At 41.6% G+C, this 18,578-nt stretch overlaps 1 protein-coding gene across 2 annotated transcripts in view; it reads left to right on the forward strand.

Moving 5' to 3' along the window:
• Nucleotides 1–18,578, forward strand: part of CAMKMT (calmodulin-lysine N-methyltransferase) — a 248,869-nt gene that overhangs the window by 224,508 nt on the left and 5,783 nt on the right. For both annotated transcript variants that reach the window (XM_053383366.1, XM_053383367.1), the window contains 2 exons: nt 7,942–8,005; nt 13,099–13,230. In XM_053383366.1, the coding sequence (XP_053239341.1) occupies nt 7,942–8,005; nt 13,099–13,230 (196 nt within the window). The remainder of the gene's footprint in view (nt 1–7,941; nt 8,006–13,098; nt 13,231–18,578) is intronic.

Raw genomic sequence — 18,578 nt, forward strand, 5'->3', positions numbered from 1 at the left:
TTTTGAGAAGCATTTCCATTTTCTGGAATTGCCTCTGTTTCATGCTTGACGTATCAGTAAATGGACGACTTAGGCAAATTGCAAATAATTATGGCTCAGTGAGGAACAGTCTGGAGAAAAGGGAGTTTATCAACACAAACAGCTCAATTAGCTTACTTCTTAGGAAAGATCTGACTATTGATATAAGAGGATATATAGTCTGTGCTCCCCAGTAAATCTTTGGGGGATATTTCCCCCTGTTTCTCAAATCTGCCAAACAAAAGTAATAACATGCATCATCTAAGTGACATTGAGATGTTTGAATTAATAGTACATTAATTGCAATAAAAAGAAATCTGAGAAAAACACACACATCTTTGATTGACTGACAAGTTACAGAATAATGTTTTACTGTATATATTCAAGCATCTAGGTAGATTTAGCTGAATATAAATTACATTTTTAAAATTCTGCTGACGCACCCAGTTATATAAACTGCACAATGGTTCCCGTAAGGTTATAAAGTGTATTTTAAAGATATATATTTTACATAAATATAACTTCATGTATACAGCTTTTCTTAGCTGTATGTTATCATAGGAGAGCATGGTTTAGATCTGTAGCAATCAGTGAGAGTTCAGCTATTGACTTCAGTAGGATGCAGAAAGTATGCAAAATAAAACATACGTACATAATCATTATGCAGACCTTTATAAAAAATAATAATTATTATTCCACAAGATAGTTCAGTCTAAGTGACGTCTGAATCGAAATGATTAAACTAAAGGTTACCTTCCCATTGTGTTCTAATATGTGGAACTAACTCATAAGCTAGACACATGCTTTTAAATATTTGGCAATACTTCTCTGAATGAAATATTTATGTTTCTTTCTAATGCTTCCTAAGTATTTCTTTGTCCTTTCTTTTCTTCTTTTATGACTTCCCAGTGAATGAAATAAGGTTTCTCTTCCCGTCGCGTTGCATTTCAGAAAAGTTCTTTGTTCCCAAAAAGGACAGACATGGGTTTCTAACTAATCACTGGTAATGTGCCTCAGAGATGCATCATCTGATTAAAATAAGGAGCTAAACAACACCATATGATTTCAGCAAGTAATTTAGTAAATGCCTTCCTCACCAAATATTAGAATGGATACTCTAGGTTTCATTGCACAGATGAAGTTAATGCTGGACAGGATTAGATCAGATTAAGTATGAAAGTCAGATCAGAGTGCTGGCGGACATGAGCAGGAGGGCAGCAGTCTTCTTGGAGGCTTAGACAAGGCTCGCATATGGATGTTCTCCAGATTATGTGGGTGAAGCAAGGTCTTGCCAAGAGATTTAGAGTTAAATTTGTTCTTCACACAAATATCAAAACAACCTGGCCATGCCATCTCTTATATTCCTAATTCTCACACCGTGTTATCCTATTTGTACTATGGAGAATAGCAGAGCAAGCAAGATTTAACTCTTACTACTCTCCCCCAGTTTATTCCTCTCATCCTGTGGGTAAATTGCTGGCCATACGGGTAGATTTATTGTTGTCTCATTAGAAAACAAAGGATTGCGCTTAATAGATTAAATACACATTCACTCGCCAGACATGGAAAACACGTATCGCATTGGCTCTATTTACACTGAACCATATATAAATTTACACTGAACCATATATAAGTAGAAAGCAAATTTATAAAACATTTTCACTAACAGCCAAATGAATGTGAGATGTGGAACACAGATTTCTTAAAAAACACTGGTTATTTTGTTGGCCCGAGGTAAAATGAAAGTGTACCTCCATGTTTCTTTAATAAGCATAAAATAACACTTTTTCCTTTCCGTTTTTCTTCATCTTCATTTACAGTGTGATGAACTATCTGGGCTGCTGAGTCGTGTTAATATTTAGTCTGCATCATTTCCATGCTCACTTTCTTTCCAAATAAAGAATCACTTGAATGATATTTTCACCCTAAATATTCGTAATATTATAAGATGTTCAGTAAGTGGGATAAAAACAAAATAAATACAATGAGTTAGCGACATGGGTGTAATAATATTACCCAGATCATTGTCAGTCATTAAGATCTGTAATTAGAACAAAGCAGAAACCTGTGTTCAAATGTTAAGTAGAACGACAAATTCACGGAGCACTATTTCTAGTAAAGGTGACATTGTATGATTCTCTGAATAACTAAACATTGGCACTACTTGGTTCCATTTACAAGAAAACAAGCTCCATTCATAAACATGTTTCAAACTCATACTGGGTTTCAGCTAAAAATATACATGATTATGAAGAGTAGTGCTATGTTTAAACTCTTAAATCATCTATATATTTTCATTCAGTCATTTGAACACATTGTATTCAAGGATTGAGAATATATGAATAGTGTATTATTACATATCCTTTAGGTTATAAAAGAAATCAGAGGCAAGCTCAATAGTGGTTAGCTGCTGGAAGTGTGTGTGTGTGTGTGTGTGTGTAAGGACACAATTAAAAATAATTGTGAAGCAGTGCTTAAACAGAAATTTAAGGGAAATATGAGGCAGCATTAAAGTCAATGTTGGGTTATGGTTTATTTCTATACCGATTTTTTGGCCCCAAGGCCCTGAACAGCATACTAATAGAAAATAACAGAATCAAAATAACAGAAAACAGAAAAATCAGAAGATACCCACCAGTCATCTTGGATAAGCTAGATCACTAGTGTGCACGTATTGTGCGCTTCTTTTACACTGGATGTGTCAGTGAAAACACAGAGTGAAAGGAATACTAACTTTCAGGGCAAGTTCACATGTCCAGTTACAGAGAGAGCAAACACCAAGGAGGCATCTGGTTCCTCCAATAGTTAGATAAGGGATGGTAATGAGAAGTAAATGAGCCATGTTAACACAATTCATTTATCATATGGTAGCCACAAGCATCAAATGGCAAACCTAACATGTTACCCTTATGCCAGGGTTCCGTGTTGCCGGAGCCCATTTCCCAGCAAGTGTGGCCAATGACCAAGGATAATGGTGCCCTCTATATCTAGAAGCAAGAGACCGATTTATAAAACCTCTGCTCACGAATGGAACACACTCGAACAGGGTGGAAATGGTGAAATGGCCACTGAGTGATACTGATGACTTTGTAACTTATAAAGTAGCACTATATGCGTTGGCAGCTAAGAAGATCAGGAGAAAAGAACTAGATAAAATAGCTGTCAATTGCAAAGGTGATTCGGACATTTAAGCTGGCACATCCTGCCTGAGAAGCCATTGCTATTCTATCGTATGCAACAAATAATTTTTAGGAGACGTGATTGTGGTTTCTTATATCTGCAGTGCCTGATGTTTTTATGGTTTTTATGGTTATTGTTGCTTTTCTTTTTGTTCCCTTCATGAATGATGCCATGGCCTTTGGCTAGTGCGATAAAGTTGATGATGATGATGATGATTATGACCAAGGATAATGGGAGCTGTAGTTCAGCAACACCTGGAGGGCCAAAGGTCACCCAGTCCTGCCTTCAGTCGCAGGCAGTGCAGGTGGGGCTCTCCCAGCTTCCCAGCACAGTGGGTTTCTATCACTTGCCAAGAGGGATGGGGCTTGGGGGAACTTGGTGTAGTGCAGTACATGGTGATGGAGCCATTCCTCACCGGCCACTACTGCATGAATTACACTAGCATCTCTGGTTTCTGTTGGCCATAGAGGCTTACTGGATGCTGTATGTAGGCAAGCAGAGTTGTCATGTTGTTGTTGTTTAGTCGTTTAGTTGTGTCCGACTCTTCGTGACTCCATGGACCAGAGCACGCCAGGCACTCCTGTCTTCCACTCCCTCCCGCAGTTTGGTCAAACTCATGCTGGTAGCTTTGAGAACACTGTCCAACCATCTCGTCCTCTGTCATATTCCCCTTCTCCTTGTACCCTCCATCTTTCCCAACATCAGGATCTTTCCCAGGGAGTCTTCTCTTCTCATGAGGTGGCCAAAGTATTGGAGCCTCAGCTTCACGATCTGTCCTTCCAGTGAGCACTCAGGGCTGATTTCCTTAAGAATAGATCGGTTTGATCTTCTTGCAGTCCATGGGGCTCTCAAGAGTCTAGTGGCCCTTTTTGCATCAGAACTATACCATGCAGTTCTTCCACCGTCAGGAACTAGCATTATTTAAATCCTATGCACCTGTCCCATAGGAGCTGGCACTCACCATCATTATTGGGTTTTTTTTGCTTATTATTAAAATATTTCATGCTTATATACAACTATCTGTGGCACTGCATTACAAACATTGCTTCCAGATAGCATCCAAGATGTTGACATCTAAGAATGGGGTTGCAGCTGCCTCCATTGTTGTACCACATGAGACTGAGGAGTTTAGGTTTCTTAGGATGGAATATAATAGTCCTGGGCGACAATAGCTTTGAAGGCTGTGCTTCAAAGTTATTAGAAAATTAAAGACAATGACATCTTGCTTTAAAAAGAAAAAAAATCACCTGGGTAGCAAGGATAAATTTGCAGTGGGGGGAATCAACGTCATTTTATTGAAGAATGTATCTTTATCGCTTTGTGTGGATGGCAGGTATATTTATTTCAGGCACCAGTCCATCCATTTCCAGACAGGGGCAGCTACAGAATTTGCACACATAAATTCCATTTCTGAATTCCTTTCAAAGTTCTCACTGAAATTGGCACCAACTGCATATTGTCTATATATTGATAAGACTGCGCTAAGAATGTAGGCGGCAGCTTGTTGCGTTTTGGAGTAATAACATTGTTTATTTAGATCTAGTTTCCCCCCGCTCGTTTTCAGTTTTTATGAAAAACTGATGGTCTGGAAGTAAGCGCTCTCCCCCAACCCACAATAAATGTGTTTCAGTGCATGACAGCTTTGCTGTTTACTGAAGCCGTGCAAAACTGTAAATGACAATGAAGAGTGAACAACTGGAAATCATGTCTGAACCACCAGCCATAAACTGTGATACTTGGCTGTCACATTACATGCAAAATAAAAAGATTTGACATGATAGCTTATAAAATATGAACATGTATCCATGCTCCAGAGATGCGTGCAGTATTTTGCAGACAATAGTACAAAATATGTGGGATTCAACAGAGAATGGCATGTGTTCTCACTGCCTTTTCTGGAATGTCGTCCTCTGCAGTTTAAAGGGTCAACTGACACATATCCTCCAGATGCCATTTCATATACCTGCATGCAGCAACCTCAACACATCCCTTGCATCTTTTGTGCTTGGGGGCCAGGGAGAGGGGGGTATGTCAACTTTACAGATTCTGTAGAGCCACTGGCGTGGCTTTTTGACATTCCCCAACCTTCTTATTCAGCGAAGCTCTTTCACCATCAAGAATAACAGCATTTAGTCCTGATGCCTTCTGAGAATGAATATTCTTGCTGGGAAGAAATATGCTGAGCCCAGGGCATTTAAAGTTATGATATGGTTCCCCATTTTTGAAGCTAACATATGTCTTGTGAAAGCAAAACTGGTGGACGAACCTCTAGTGGCTTTCCTGTAGCATGAGTGCGCATAGAGTGACAGAGCATTAATCACATTACAGTGGTAACGAACATAAAGGTTCTATAACAGAAAAGACTTTACCATTCATTCATCTATAAGCCAGAGTAAAATGGATGTCTGTAAACAATGAACCAGCACGGACATCTTGGTTTGTCTTGTTCCATAGATGTGACAAATTATTAGTCATATCACAGGGTCAGTGATTTTATAGGATAGGGATCAGACCAAAGGACTACTTAGCCTAGCATCTTGTTTCAAGCTGTGGCCCACCAGATCCCTCTGGGAATCCCAAAAGTGTACATAGGTGCAACAACCCTCTCCCACTTTTGTTCCTCATCACCTGGTACTAGCCACGATGGCTGTGTTCTACCTCCACTATCAAAGGCAATATGTCTCTGAATACCAGCTGCTGTCAATCAAAGGAAGGCAGTGTGGTGTTGCACCCAGGTCCTGCTTGCAGGCTTTCTCTGGATCTCTGGCTGGCCACTGGGGGCAGACAGAATGCTGGACTAGATGAGCCTTTGGTCTGAAAAAGCAGGGCTTTTCTTATATTCTTATGGTAGTTCAAAGGCATACTGCCTCTATTCCGGTTTTTATAACTGGGGGCATTTCAGAACAGGTGAGTAGGAGAAGACAGAATTTTCATGCATTAGGTAACCAAGGGGTTGAGGAAATGGTACCTTCCCTACAGCTACAATTAACCAAGTGGCAAGTAATGTGCCGTGAAGCAGTTGCTGTTTGAGATTATACTATTTTACCAGTCTTCTGTCTGCCATTTGGACCAGCATGGATCAGTAAAGTACCCATGTGGGTTGCTGTGTCAGGCACACACTAAATTCTTGCTTCTGACACTCAGAATTCATCTCAGGCCCCTGTTCATTGACCACATTGCTAGCGGGTTCAGCCCTCTCCCAGTATGTCTGATAGCCATATCTCAAAGCCCAGCGTTAATAATTGGCATCCTGGTTGGCAACAATTTGTATCAGCTAAGGAACTAATAGTCCTGCTTAATGCTCTGCCTTATCCAAAAGACAGGGACACGGGTGGCGCTGTGGGTTAAACCACAGAGTCTAGGGCTTGCCGATCAGAAGGTCGGCGGTTCAAATCCCTGCGACGGGGTGAGCTCCCGTTGCTCGGTCCCTGCTCCTGCCAACCTAGCAGTTCGAAAGCACCTCAAATTGCAAGTAGATAGGTACCACTCCAGCGGGAAGGTAAACGGCGTTTCCGGGTGCTGCTCTGGTTCGCCAGAAGCGGCTTATTCATGCTGGCCACATGACTCGCAAGCTGCACGCCGGCTCCCTCAGCCAATAAGGCAAGATGAGCGCCGCAACCCCAGAGTCGGTCACGACTGGACCTAATGGTCAGGGGTCCCTTTACCTTTACCTTTATCCAAAAGACCCACCACAACAAGTCTGAAGCAAGTTGATAATATCAGAAAGAAGGTTGATGTGCTCCTATTTGATATTTTTTTCCTCAGGTAGAACATAGTGGAATTCTATTTAAAAAATGAGATTAAAATAGTACTCCTGCGGCACAATGGGTCAGTGCCTCTGGCTGTTAACCAGAAGGTTGGTGGTTTGAGCCCACCCAGGGACGGCTGTGGACAGGATTCCTGCATTGCAGGGGGTTGGACTACATGACCCTCAGGGACCCTTCCATCTCTACAGTTCTATGATTCTATGACTCATCCAGACCAGCCTAGCCCCACAAATACCATATCTGACAGCTGCAATGATTCCATGATGGCTACAAGGAATGGAGCCTTTTCAATGGCGATGCCTTGCAGTACGAACATGCCTTAATGAATAAATAAACTCCCCAGCTAAACTGGCTAAAATTGTAATGAGAGACCAATTGTGCGATGAGGGATTTCTCCTGTAGAGCCTAAGTATGTAATGCATTTTGCTGAGTTTGTTTTTATCAAGTTGCTCTCTCCTGATATCTTGCTGATTTTTAAAATGTCACCTACCTCGCCCCCCAGTCACACAGGGAGTCTTTTTTAGGACTTTAAGTTGGCACAGAATTTTTTTAAAACAGTCCACTAAAACTCTATTTTTAAAAGCAGGAGGGATTTGTTCTGCTGTTCATTTGCCCTCCTGAAAGAACATGTGAAATGCTACTCTTGCCTTATGTTATTGTATTGATTCTGATTTCTAATATGCCATCTGCTTAAAATAATAAAAAAAACACTAATCACTGGCCATTTATTCTTGTTGCATAGCAAAACATTTCCAGCTGACCTTTCTGCCTTGAGCTTTGGACAAAAAAAATGGTTACAAGCTTCAGAGTTTGTTTTCTTGTTTAAAAAGTGCATGAACTGGAAGGAATTTAGACCTCAATTTCTCCTTCACAGCAATGTGTAAACATATGTAATTAGCCTTGTACTTATCTGCATTAGTATCATTAGAACTGAAACCCCTTTTTAATCTGGATTCTGTTCTCTTCTCAATGTCAGCCTGTTTCTGGACCAGTACAGAGCTAGCCTTGTGGATGCAATAAAGAGATTACTCCAACCCAGTGTAAGTATGTTTCTATTTTCTCCTGAACACGGGCTTCAGAATAATTAGTCTGTGCACAATGATTGAGAGAGTAATGGAATGGCAGGATTAATGTCATGTAATACTTTAATACTTATTATGTCCAACTTCAATTGAGTCTTCTAATCTATCAGATTCCTTCCTAATCATAAACTAGGAAACTTCTTATACTTGGCCTTCTGATAAGGAACACAGTGGGTAGTAAAATAAATGAAACCGCTTCAAAGATAGTGTGAGATTATTTTTATCAAAGCGTTTCTAGAGTATTTTCCTTTGATAACAATGTCTTCATATTAAAGTAAAATTCCGATATTGAAAGTTTTTATGTTGGCTTCTGTCATTTGTAATCCCTTCAATGGTAACCTTTGTCATTGTGTATTTATTTATTGCAAAGTACCATTTTTATGTCTTTCATTGCTGCTTATATTAAGTGAATAAAATCCTTAAACTGATCCATAGCCTAAAACTCTGCTTCTTTTGTCTTTCTTTCTTTCTTTCTTTCTTTCTTTCTTTCTTTCTTTCTTTTCCTTTCTTTCTCTCTCTCTCTGTAAGTAAGCTATACATTTACATATTATAAATAGTAGGACATAGTAAATACAACAGTGCGTGACAACAAGTATATATATTGGGACTGGATGGAAAACATATGTTATATGATGGTTTAGCTGCTGCTCATTATATAATCTTAAAATTCCAGACGCGTGCACATGCATAAAACTAATACATTTGTTTTAGACCAAAAAATTAATTTATCTCTTTATGTCATTCTAGATAAATAATTTGATTTTTTAAAATTTTTATCCTCAAAGGTTAGGGCTGCTAACAATATTTAAAGGCAGCATATGAAACACTTGAGCAAAGAAAACATTTAAATACGAAATACCTTAAAAGCAATCCACTCTTAACAGAGTGTCCTCCTTAAACCCAATCACTAAATACTTGCCAGAATAAATAAACAGCTTAACATGGTCAAGAATTGTTTCTTGGAGGTAGGGTAGCTGAACAGCCACATGTTAAGTTAACCCCACCCTGGACGGTTAAGTCCAGTCAAAAGCGACTAGGGTGGCGCTGTGGGTTAAACCACAGGGTCTAGGTCTTGCCGATCAGAAGGTCAGCAGTTCGAATCCCCACGACGGGGCGAGCTCCCGTTGCTCAGTCCCAGCTTATGCCAACCTAGCAGTTTGAAAGCACGCCAGTGCAAGTAACCCCACCACCACCAGCTTTTCAAGGGGTGGGGGGGGTGGGGCATTGAAAAGTGGAGCCAGACGCACTCTCACCTTCTCGTACTTGACCTTCATGGGCCAGGGTGAGCATGGCTCCAACTCACCTGAAGGAGCCCAAAAGCCCAAACCCTTTTGCATTGCTTTCCCAGGGAGAGCAGGAACAAAGGGAAGCACATTCACCCTGATAAAGCAAGCCGTTGCAAAGACAGGGGCTCCATTGCTCCCCACAAACATTTCTCTTGCTTTCCCATTTGAATGCAGAAATTCTGCGTGTGCCGTGTACCTTGAGTATAATGCCTGCTTCATTATAGCTCAGTCCTGTGCAAATCTTCCCAGGGGTAAGACCCATTTAATTCAGTGGGGCTTGTGTTGTTGTTGTTTAGTCGTTTAGTCGTGTCCAACGCTTCGTGACCCCATGGACCAGAGCACTCCAGGCATAGCGGTAGGATCCAGCCTTAATCTCTTTTCTCAGGGATCATCATACTACACTTTCCAGGGTTCTTTGGCAGAAGTATATTCTTGTATTGTAGATCGTATGACCTTAGTTTCAACACACCCTGTATTGAACAGTTTGATACCCGGACCCAGTGCTATTTTTCTAGAAAAAGAAGTGCCGGATCTCACCATGAACACCTCCCCTGTTCTCTTAGAATGGCAATGGCGCCCATCTGAGAAGTGCCAGAACTGAGTTCTGGCTGGGGAAAAAGCCCTGCCCAGACCCATTGGTAAACTTGAACAGTATGTCCGCCTCGTCTAATTGAACACTGAATCTTGATCCTTTCTTCTGTGCCCTCAGAATACATGGGATCCCAATGTTAGGTTCCTGTCTGGCATGTGAGATTGGGATGACCCTTTGCCAAACAGTTCATTAAGCTATCTGTGCAAAGATGATGTCAGACCAAAGAGGGATTGGATGGCAGAGTGAGAGGGTGTTTTTCCACTTTCACATTCTAGCTTGAATGAAATATTGACCTCTGTACTTCACAACTTGTTCCTCCATGTATTTGAGAATGTAGCCAAAATGCATTAGTTACATTGCATTGTAGGCTCATGCTTAATTCATGCTACACAATTGCCTCTGGGTCTCTTCAAATATTTTGAGTTTTCCAGCATCGTTGTTTATGTACAAATCAGTTTCTCACCATTTCCCTCCTAGATAATTAATGCTTGTACTTTCCGGAAATGAGTTCCTTTCTCTCCCTCTCCTTTGCGTTGCTTCATTTTAATGCTGCCTTTTCCCCTAAGTGGACCGGTCTAGTGTCTGTAGCCCCGTCAGGAAGAGCCTGCTGATGGTATTTGGGTCACAGCGTCCATTCGTACAGTGAAAGCCCAGAGGCTAGGGATACTTACTTTCCTTTTGAGATATCTCTAACAGATTATCCAAGTTCCACTGAACTCTCTTGGAAAAGTGTCAGTAGCAGGGAGCCAGTTGCTTTTTCAGTACCAGCAACAATAGTGCTGAGAACCCAGCAATTAGGAAAGGGTTATGGTAACGTATATACAGTTTATATATATATATATATATATATATATATATATATATATATGGTGTGGGTGTGCACTAATGTATACATCAGCCTTCCTGAACAGGGGCCCTTAAGATGACCCTGCAAACAACTTACATCAGAAGTGGCCAATATGGTGCCTGTCTGATATTGTGGATGATGGGAGTTGTAGTCCAATAATATCTGGAGGGCACTTGGGTTGGGAGAGGCTGGTATGCACTGATACCAACACGACTGGTCAAATTAAACTTTTTTAAAAATCGTATCAGCAGCTGCAGAGTGCGAAATAGCAGGTTTTACATTGCATAGTGACTTTGTGGTCATGCACATGTGTTAGTAATAGAGATGAAACATGTTTCAACCACCCCTCCCCCCCAATGAATTTTCAGTTTTAGAGATTCGAGGAAGAAAACCGAACCGTGGAGAATGAGAACTCACATTCAGTTTTTACATACACTGCCTTGCAAATACAGGACAGCATGTATTCATTACCAATGTAAATCAGTTTATCATCAGTAGCTGCCTTGTAAAAAGTTATGAGTGTTTTCCCTAGCTGGAATGACCTTTACTTGCTTTGATGGAGGGTGGAGTGTGTGTTGGCAGCTTGCAGAAACCTGTGACTTTTGTGCAGCTAGAATGTGGCCTACTGTGCAAGGTTGGAGTCACAGCCATTGTTCCTCCCATTTTTGCCTCTGGCCCTGCCCATTAATGGCATGCTGCCCCCAGAAAGTTGTCCACGAAGGAATGTGGCCTCATTCTGAAAAAGGTTCCTCGCCCCTGTTATATATGAATCGTTATTAACTCATTCTTTGAGAGCCAATCCTTATGTAGCCAAAATAGCAACATCTTCACATTAGACTGATGTATGGGCAGGCTTGAGGGAACTGCAAGGTTTGTAGAAGTACAAAAAAAATTTCAAACCTTAAGACAGGGATCAGCAAACTTTTTCAGCAGGGGGCCGGTCCACTGTCCCTCAGACCTTGTGGGGAGCCGGACTATATTTGGGGTGGGGGATGAACAAATTCCTATGCCCCACAAATAATCCAGAGATGCATTTTAAACAAAAGGACACATTCTACTCATGTAAAAACACGCTGATTCCCGGACCATCCGTGGGCCAGATTGAGAAGGTGATTGGGCCGGATGTGGCCCCTGGACCTTACTTTGCCTACCCATGCCTTAAGGGGTTGCAGGAAAGAAAGAAAAACAGCTCTGTGAGGACTGGGCATGCTCAGTGGCAACCTAACATTGAGTTGGGGGAGGGAAGGGAATGGATTATCCCGGGAAGGCATGACTGCTGAAAAGCCTGAACAGGAGTACTGAACACTATAGCAGTTTGTTGCAAATCTCACTTGTAAAAGCATAATCCACAAAACATATAAGAAATAAGTCAATAACTAAACAGTGTGGCACAGAAGTTTGCATTTCCCCTCCATATTTTATGAATATAAAGTTTTATTCAATAGTTGTCCATTTACATTATTTATATATTTTAAACATTTCTAACCCACCTTTCTTGAGAGGTTCCAAGTGTATGGTTCTGGGTCTTGTTTGCATTGGTTGCAATTGCCTTTGCTTTAGATGATCTTAATGAAAACAGTTTCACCTTCCAGCTGTTATATGAATTGGCCCATAAACTATGGCAGCTTTGGGGCTGAGCCGCACAACTATTTTCCTTCATTTTGGTCCTGACAATAGTGGAGCAATCGACAAAGAGTATCAGTAGATGCCACTGATAAATCTTCCACTCTCATAACTTTGGGATACAACCCCTTGTGTATATCCATCCTAATTGTGAAGGAAATTTCTTTGCAATTTGTGTAGTAACGATGCTTTTGTTGTGCAGTGGTACCTCAGGTTAAGTACTTAATTCGTTCTGGAGGTCTGTTCTTAACCTGAAACTGTTCTTAACCTGAAGCACCACTTTAGCTAATGGGGCCTCCCGCTGCTGCTGCGTCACCGCCACGCAATTTCTGTTCTCATCCTGAAGCAAAGTTCTTAACCCGAGGTACTATTTCTGGGTTAATGGAGTCTGTAACCTGAAGCGTATGTAACCTGAAACGTATGTAACCCGAGGTACCACTGTATTTAAGACACATAGCAAACTTTCTAACATGTATGGACAAGGTGAAATAAGTTTTATCACATTTAGGTGTAAATATTATTTGAGTCTCTTTAGTCAAGCAGCTGCATATTCTGAACCATTTACTTTCCAACTGTGAATACTTTCCCAACAGAACAATGACTGCTTTAATGAGCTCCTTGAATTTTTGATCACGTTTATGCCAAAGGTGATTTATTTACAATTTTAAATAAAAATGTATAAATGTTCTTCTTAATGTTCTAGGGGAAAGCGATGATATTTGCTCCAATCAGAGGGAATACTCTGAACCACTTTTGCAATCTAGCTGAAAAAGCTGGTTTCTCTATCCAAAGACATGAAAATTATGATGAACACATTTCAAACTTCCACTCCAAGGTTAGTTTTCTGCTTGTGTTAGATAACACTTTAATCCGCATTGCATTTTGAAGAGATCATGGTCCTTTTGGCAGGTAACCTAAATGTTTGATTAAAGTACTCTTAGGTGTGCTGCCTCTAAATAGCTATTTTTTTGTATCTGATTATTCTGTGTGGAAGAACCATCCTTTATCTTTGCAAGTCTAGAAGAGCTTTGTAGAAGCTTCTCCTGTTTACCATTTCCACAGAACTAATCTGTTCATTCATAAGGGTCTAATTCAAAACATTCATATGTTTAATTTAGCTCATCTCATACACATCTATGGCAAGCAAGCACATCCGTTTTAAGCCGAAAGCCTGAAGCTGTTAACTCCATTTAATGCTGGAATATATGAAAATAAATAGGAGGTGAATGTCTAATTGTATCATATTGTGGTTTAAATCCTTATCTAACTGTTTTATGGCTGGGTCAGTTGGCAGCTTCAAGCTGCTAAATCTCATACTGAATTTCACTGTTGTGGGGGTATATTTCAGATCTAGGCACTACAAGATTTAGGTCAAAGGCTCTTATCTGAGTGTGATTTCTAAGCTTGCTTACATAAAGCGACTTGTTATCACTCTTCTCTTTTACTACATGGGGGAGGCTTAGTTCACTGTACATCTGACACCCAGAATTGGACTCTTATCAGAACTCCTTCCTTCCCTTTTCTTTTTCCTTTTCTCCTTCTCTGTCTCTATGGAAGACTCCATCAGGCAGTTGGCTAGAACTTCCAAATGCCTGTGATCGGTCTCCTGTGCCACAAACCATGGCTAGGACCATCTGGTCACAGGGTAGAACAGGAAGCAGATGTTCCGATTCTCTGTGCCTGTGTGGCATATATGAAGCACCAGTTCAAACTAACCTTTGCAGAAAGGAATATGTAAGAGGCAGCCACCATGTTGCTGCCACATGGAAAGACGCCACAGTGCTAATGCGAGCAGCTCCTTTCATGGCTTCCTCTCTGTCTTAAGCCAGGAAGTACAGGTGGAGCTGAAATGGTCAAGTGGCCCAGCAGTATTGTGTCTTCATAATGGTGCATTAATAATGCTGCCATCATGGTTTTCTCTCTGCCTAATGGCTGCTGTTGGCTCCTAAGTTCATTTATCTAATATTTGACACAGTCAACTAAAAGCCACATAAGTGAAGGAGCAGGCCGGACAGCTGCGGTGTTTTCACAATGCAGTGCTATTTCAGCCACTGTCCATAGGCTCAAAACTCCCCACAAGGTCGGGCGTGACCAATAACATTTATGTTAGAAATGCCATGGTCAAGCTAAGGCTTAATATGGTGTCCATAGCATTTTACCTGGATACTGTAAAACAATGATCAATCCATCAGCATCCTGAAGCCAGAATAGGAAAGTTAGTTGCAGCAAGGTCAGCTTCTGAGATCCATAGGCCAGTGAGGGAGCTGTTATATAACTTCCCTATGAGGAAAAGCTAAACTAAATTATACTTCAGAAAACTAAGGGGAATTGTAGTAGAAAATATGTCAGAATCCAGGTTCATTCAATGAAACTGACTGGCAGAAGGTTCAGAGCAGGCAAAAGAGAAAATAGGTCTTCACACAAAATATGATGCAGCACGATGTGCTGAGGGCCACTAGCTTTCTTGGGGGCTTTACAAAGCTAGGTCTATCAGTGGCTATTGATAGACCACCCCCATCATTCAGCCCAGACACTGAGGTCCAGCTCCAAGGGCCTTCTGGCAGTTCCCTCATTGCAAGAGGTGAGGTTACAGGGAACCAGGCAGAGGGCCTTCTCGGTAGTAGCACCCGCCCTGTGGAACACCCTCCTATCAGATGTCAAGGAAACAAACAGCTATCTGACTTTTAGAAGACATCTGAAGGCAGCCCTGTTTAGGGAAGTTATTAATGTTGGATGTTTTATCGTGTTTTTAATATTCTGTTGGGAGCCACCCAGAATGAGCAGAGTATAAATAAATTATTATTATTATTATTATTATTATTATTATTATTATTATTATTATTAGATACAACTGCCAAAAGGAATCCCCAGGTTTGGAAGCAGGATGTCATTGATCACCAGCTGCTAGGGGTTCCCTGTAGGCATTTGGTTTGCCTCCTTGTTAAAAATAGGATGGTGAATTCAATGGCATGGCTCCTCTTGCATTATGTTCAGTGATCTACCCACAAATAGAACGTACAAGCAGTCACTCAAGCCATTCTTGTCTCAGCTTTTGCTGCTCCAGAGCTTGAACTGCCAGAGCTTGAACTGCCAGAGTTACATGTCACTGTCACTGTCCAGCTTTAGCCTGAGCCTGTTTATCCTATCTATCCCACTGCAGTGTCAAAGAGGGATATCCCATGTTTTGGACTACAAATCCCATTGGCCATGCTTGCTGGGGCTGATAGAAGTTGTAGTCCAAAACATCTGAAGGGTATCAGGTTTGGGGAAGGTTTGTCAAGATCCCAGAATTCATTATGGTGGGTTTGCTGGGACTACAAAAGTTACTTTTCCTGGGTAATCAACCAGGATTTCTGTTAGTTATGGAATTGGTTGTGAAAGGGGCTTCTGGGTGTGACTCTTGTGTTAAAATCTCAAGAGGCGTTTCCCCTTCATTTAAAACTGCTGGAAGAATTTTACACACCCGTTTCCCGATTTTGCAACATATTCCCGGTCCATACTATCAGAAGCAAAAGCAGATCGTCCATATTAAGTTTCACAAATACAAGGTGTGTCAATACACCGCAAGTAATCCCATCTCATCCACTTCTTTTGCCTTCTACATGTCTTAGAATTATGCAAAATATTTGGGTTAGTATTTCCCGAGATGCAAATTGTTTGCCTGCCACCACTGGAGATAATCCTGTTCTTGAAACAACTTTACACTATTGCACAAGCAGCACCTAACTTCCACCTGGCAGCAGTCAGGAGGGAAGAGAAGGGAAGCCGGGACCATTCTACCAGCAGCTGAAAGATCTGCAACTTTTGGGTCTAACCTGGGAATTAGAAAAACTTGTTGCTAGGAATGTGTACCCGAGTTTGCTTATTTCCTCCTCCCTTCCATCCACCCTCCCAATCAATTTTCACTTTGTCTTCCCGTCTATTTTTGCATTGTACGTCTATGGACAGGTCTGACTTGTTTGTTAGCAATCTGTAAGCCACTCTTGGAGCCATGCATGGCTGAAGAGCAGAGTAAGGATTCTTTAGATAAAGAACAGACATTGTTCACCATGTGAAAATCAGGTCCACCTGGAAACAAGCATCCACTTTTGTGATAGCGAAAAACAAAGGTGGGGGCACTGCACAACTTGTAATGCAACCGAGCTGAACACAACCCACCAGTCATGCGTGCCAACAGCCCATCAGGGACTTGGCGGAAGGAGGCGGAGCTTGTTAAGCACTCTGCCTTATGTGGCTGCTGGTGGGCTGCATTTGCTTTGGTCCCAAGCTGCGTAGGCTTGCAGAAGGAGGGGAATGCAAGAGAAGGCACCAAGGCTGTCTCAGCCCATGCAGGATGGCTCTGATGACTGCAGCCGCACCATTTCTCAGATAATGGCAGCAGCTTCCCAGCCACTTTGGCTGGCCCTGCCTGCTCTGTTTTGGGGACTTCTCCTGATGGGAATAGCACTGCCAGTAGCTTCCCAACTGCCCATGCTTCTGGCAGGTGCAGTGGGGGGCCTCCGCAGTGGCCGAACTGCCTGATGGAGCCCTGCAGAGGGACACCTCTGTGTCATCCTCACCCCTTCCAGTAAAAGTCGGGGCTTTACACAGCTTGGGCTGATGTAGATTATGACCTTTCAGGACAGAGATCCATTCACTGACTGTAAGTCTGTTGTCCTGTTCTTTGCTCTTTGGGTTAAGGCTAGAAATTTGAAAGCTCCTAACGCTAGCTATTACAAAGTAGGGTGAATTTTGACAGTCTTGCAGCTAGGGGCTGGGAATCAAGGGATAAACCTCCCCTTCTTCTGTACTACAGACCCACTGAAAATTGGAGGGCTCTGCACCAGATTTTTTAAACACTCTTGGTTGCTAGCTATGCCATTAAAGTAACATTTGTCGTAACCCCCATACATTATACTGTGTCCCTCTTTACTAGAACACATTCCTGTTTCCTAGTGCTTGTCTTTGGTCGGTTATTATCTTTGGTTGTTTTTGTTTTCCTTTTGGGAATGCCTTGTTAAGACCAGTATACTAGTTAGCATAAATTGCTAGCGTTGTCATTCTTCAGGATCTGGTTGCCTGGCCAGGGGAGTATTTGAACGGGTTGGTAAATAATTTTCATTTCCGGGCACTTGTGTGTCAATGATGGTGCATGAGCACTTACATAAGGGTGCTTCCAGACAGGGCCTTCATTTGCAAACAGGTAATTCAGATATCACTAATGGGACATTGGCAATATGCTTTTTATTAAAGTGGGTGGGGATGCACACTAGTGTTTTGATGCCAATGACATGTGGATGCTGCAAAAAAAATAAAAATGCATTCACGAGGAGACCTAATCCTGCAATAAACATCCTGCTGGAAGCATCCTAAGTGGCTTGGTGGCCATATAATGATGGCCGCCATTGTGAATAGCTTTTAAAGAGGATTAGACAAATTAATGGAAGAAGGGGCTATGTTCTATGTGTGTATCAAGCTATGCTTCTGTGTGCCAGTTGCTGGGGAAGACAAGTGGGGATGGTGCTGTTGCCCTCAGGTCCTGTTTGTGAGCTTCCCAGAGGCATCTGGTTGGCCATTGTGAGAACAGGATGGTGGGACTAGATGGGCCTGGTGTTCTTCATCTGCAAGGCACTGCCTGCCATGTGCACGTTGAAGTATGTTAGGAACTGAAGATAGCATATAATAGGACAACTCTGGTTTTCAGTGAACCATCACCTTCTTGTGTGACTGTTAAAAGAAGGAGAGGCTGTTGCTGAGTCAATGAATGCAGCACACTGAAGGAAAAGTATATCCTTCATGTATGTGCATTAAGAGGCTTGGAGTGTTGTGGGGTGTTGTGAGCATGTTCCTGATTTCATCTCTGTAATGTTAGAAGTTATCTCATTTTTTCCAAATTCAGACATCCATGACAATGCTAGTTCATTATTTAATGTTATCTAAATTGTTGATGAACCTAAACGCCTTTTTCTTTTAAAATAAAAATGTGGGCAAGGACCAGATTATCCGGTTTCCAAAAGTGACAATTGCAATAGCGTGGTTTTTGCTGGTACCTTATCATAAGCTTCCTGCAATTTGTAAATCCCAGTTAAAAGTTTGCACGTTGACTTAAGGATCTGTTTTCTTGTTATATGCCCCTTCCCAAAGCCTCATCTTTCCCTAGGATGAGTTTGCTCCCAAACGAAGGAGAGGCGTTTTCCTTTTGGC

The sequence above is a fragment of the Podarcis raffonei genome, chromosome 3 (genome assembly GCF_027172205.1).
Source record: "Podarcis raffonei isolate rPodRaf1 chromosome 3, rPodRaf1.pri, whole genome shotgun sequence".
Lineage (NCBI taxonomy): Eukaryota > Metazoa > Chordata > Lepidosauria > Squamata > Lacertidae > Podarcis > Podarcis raffonei.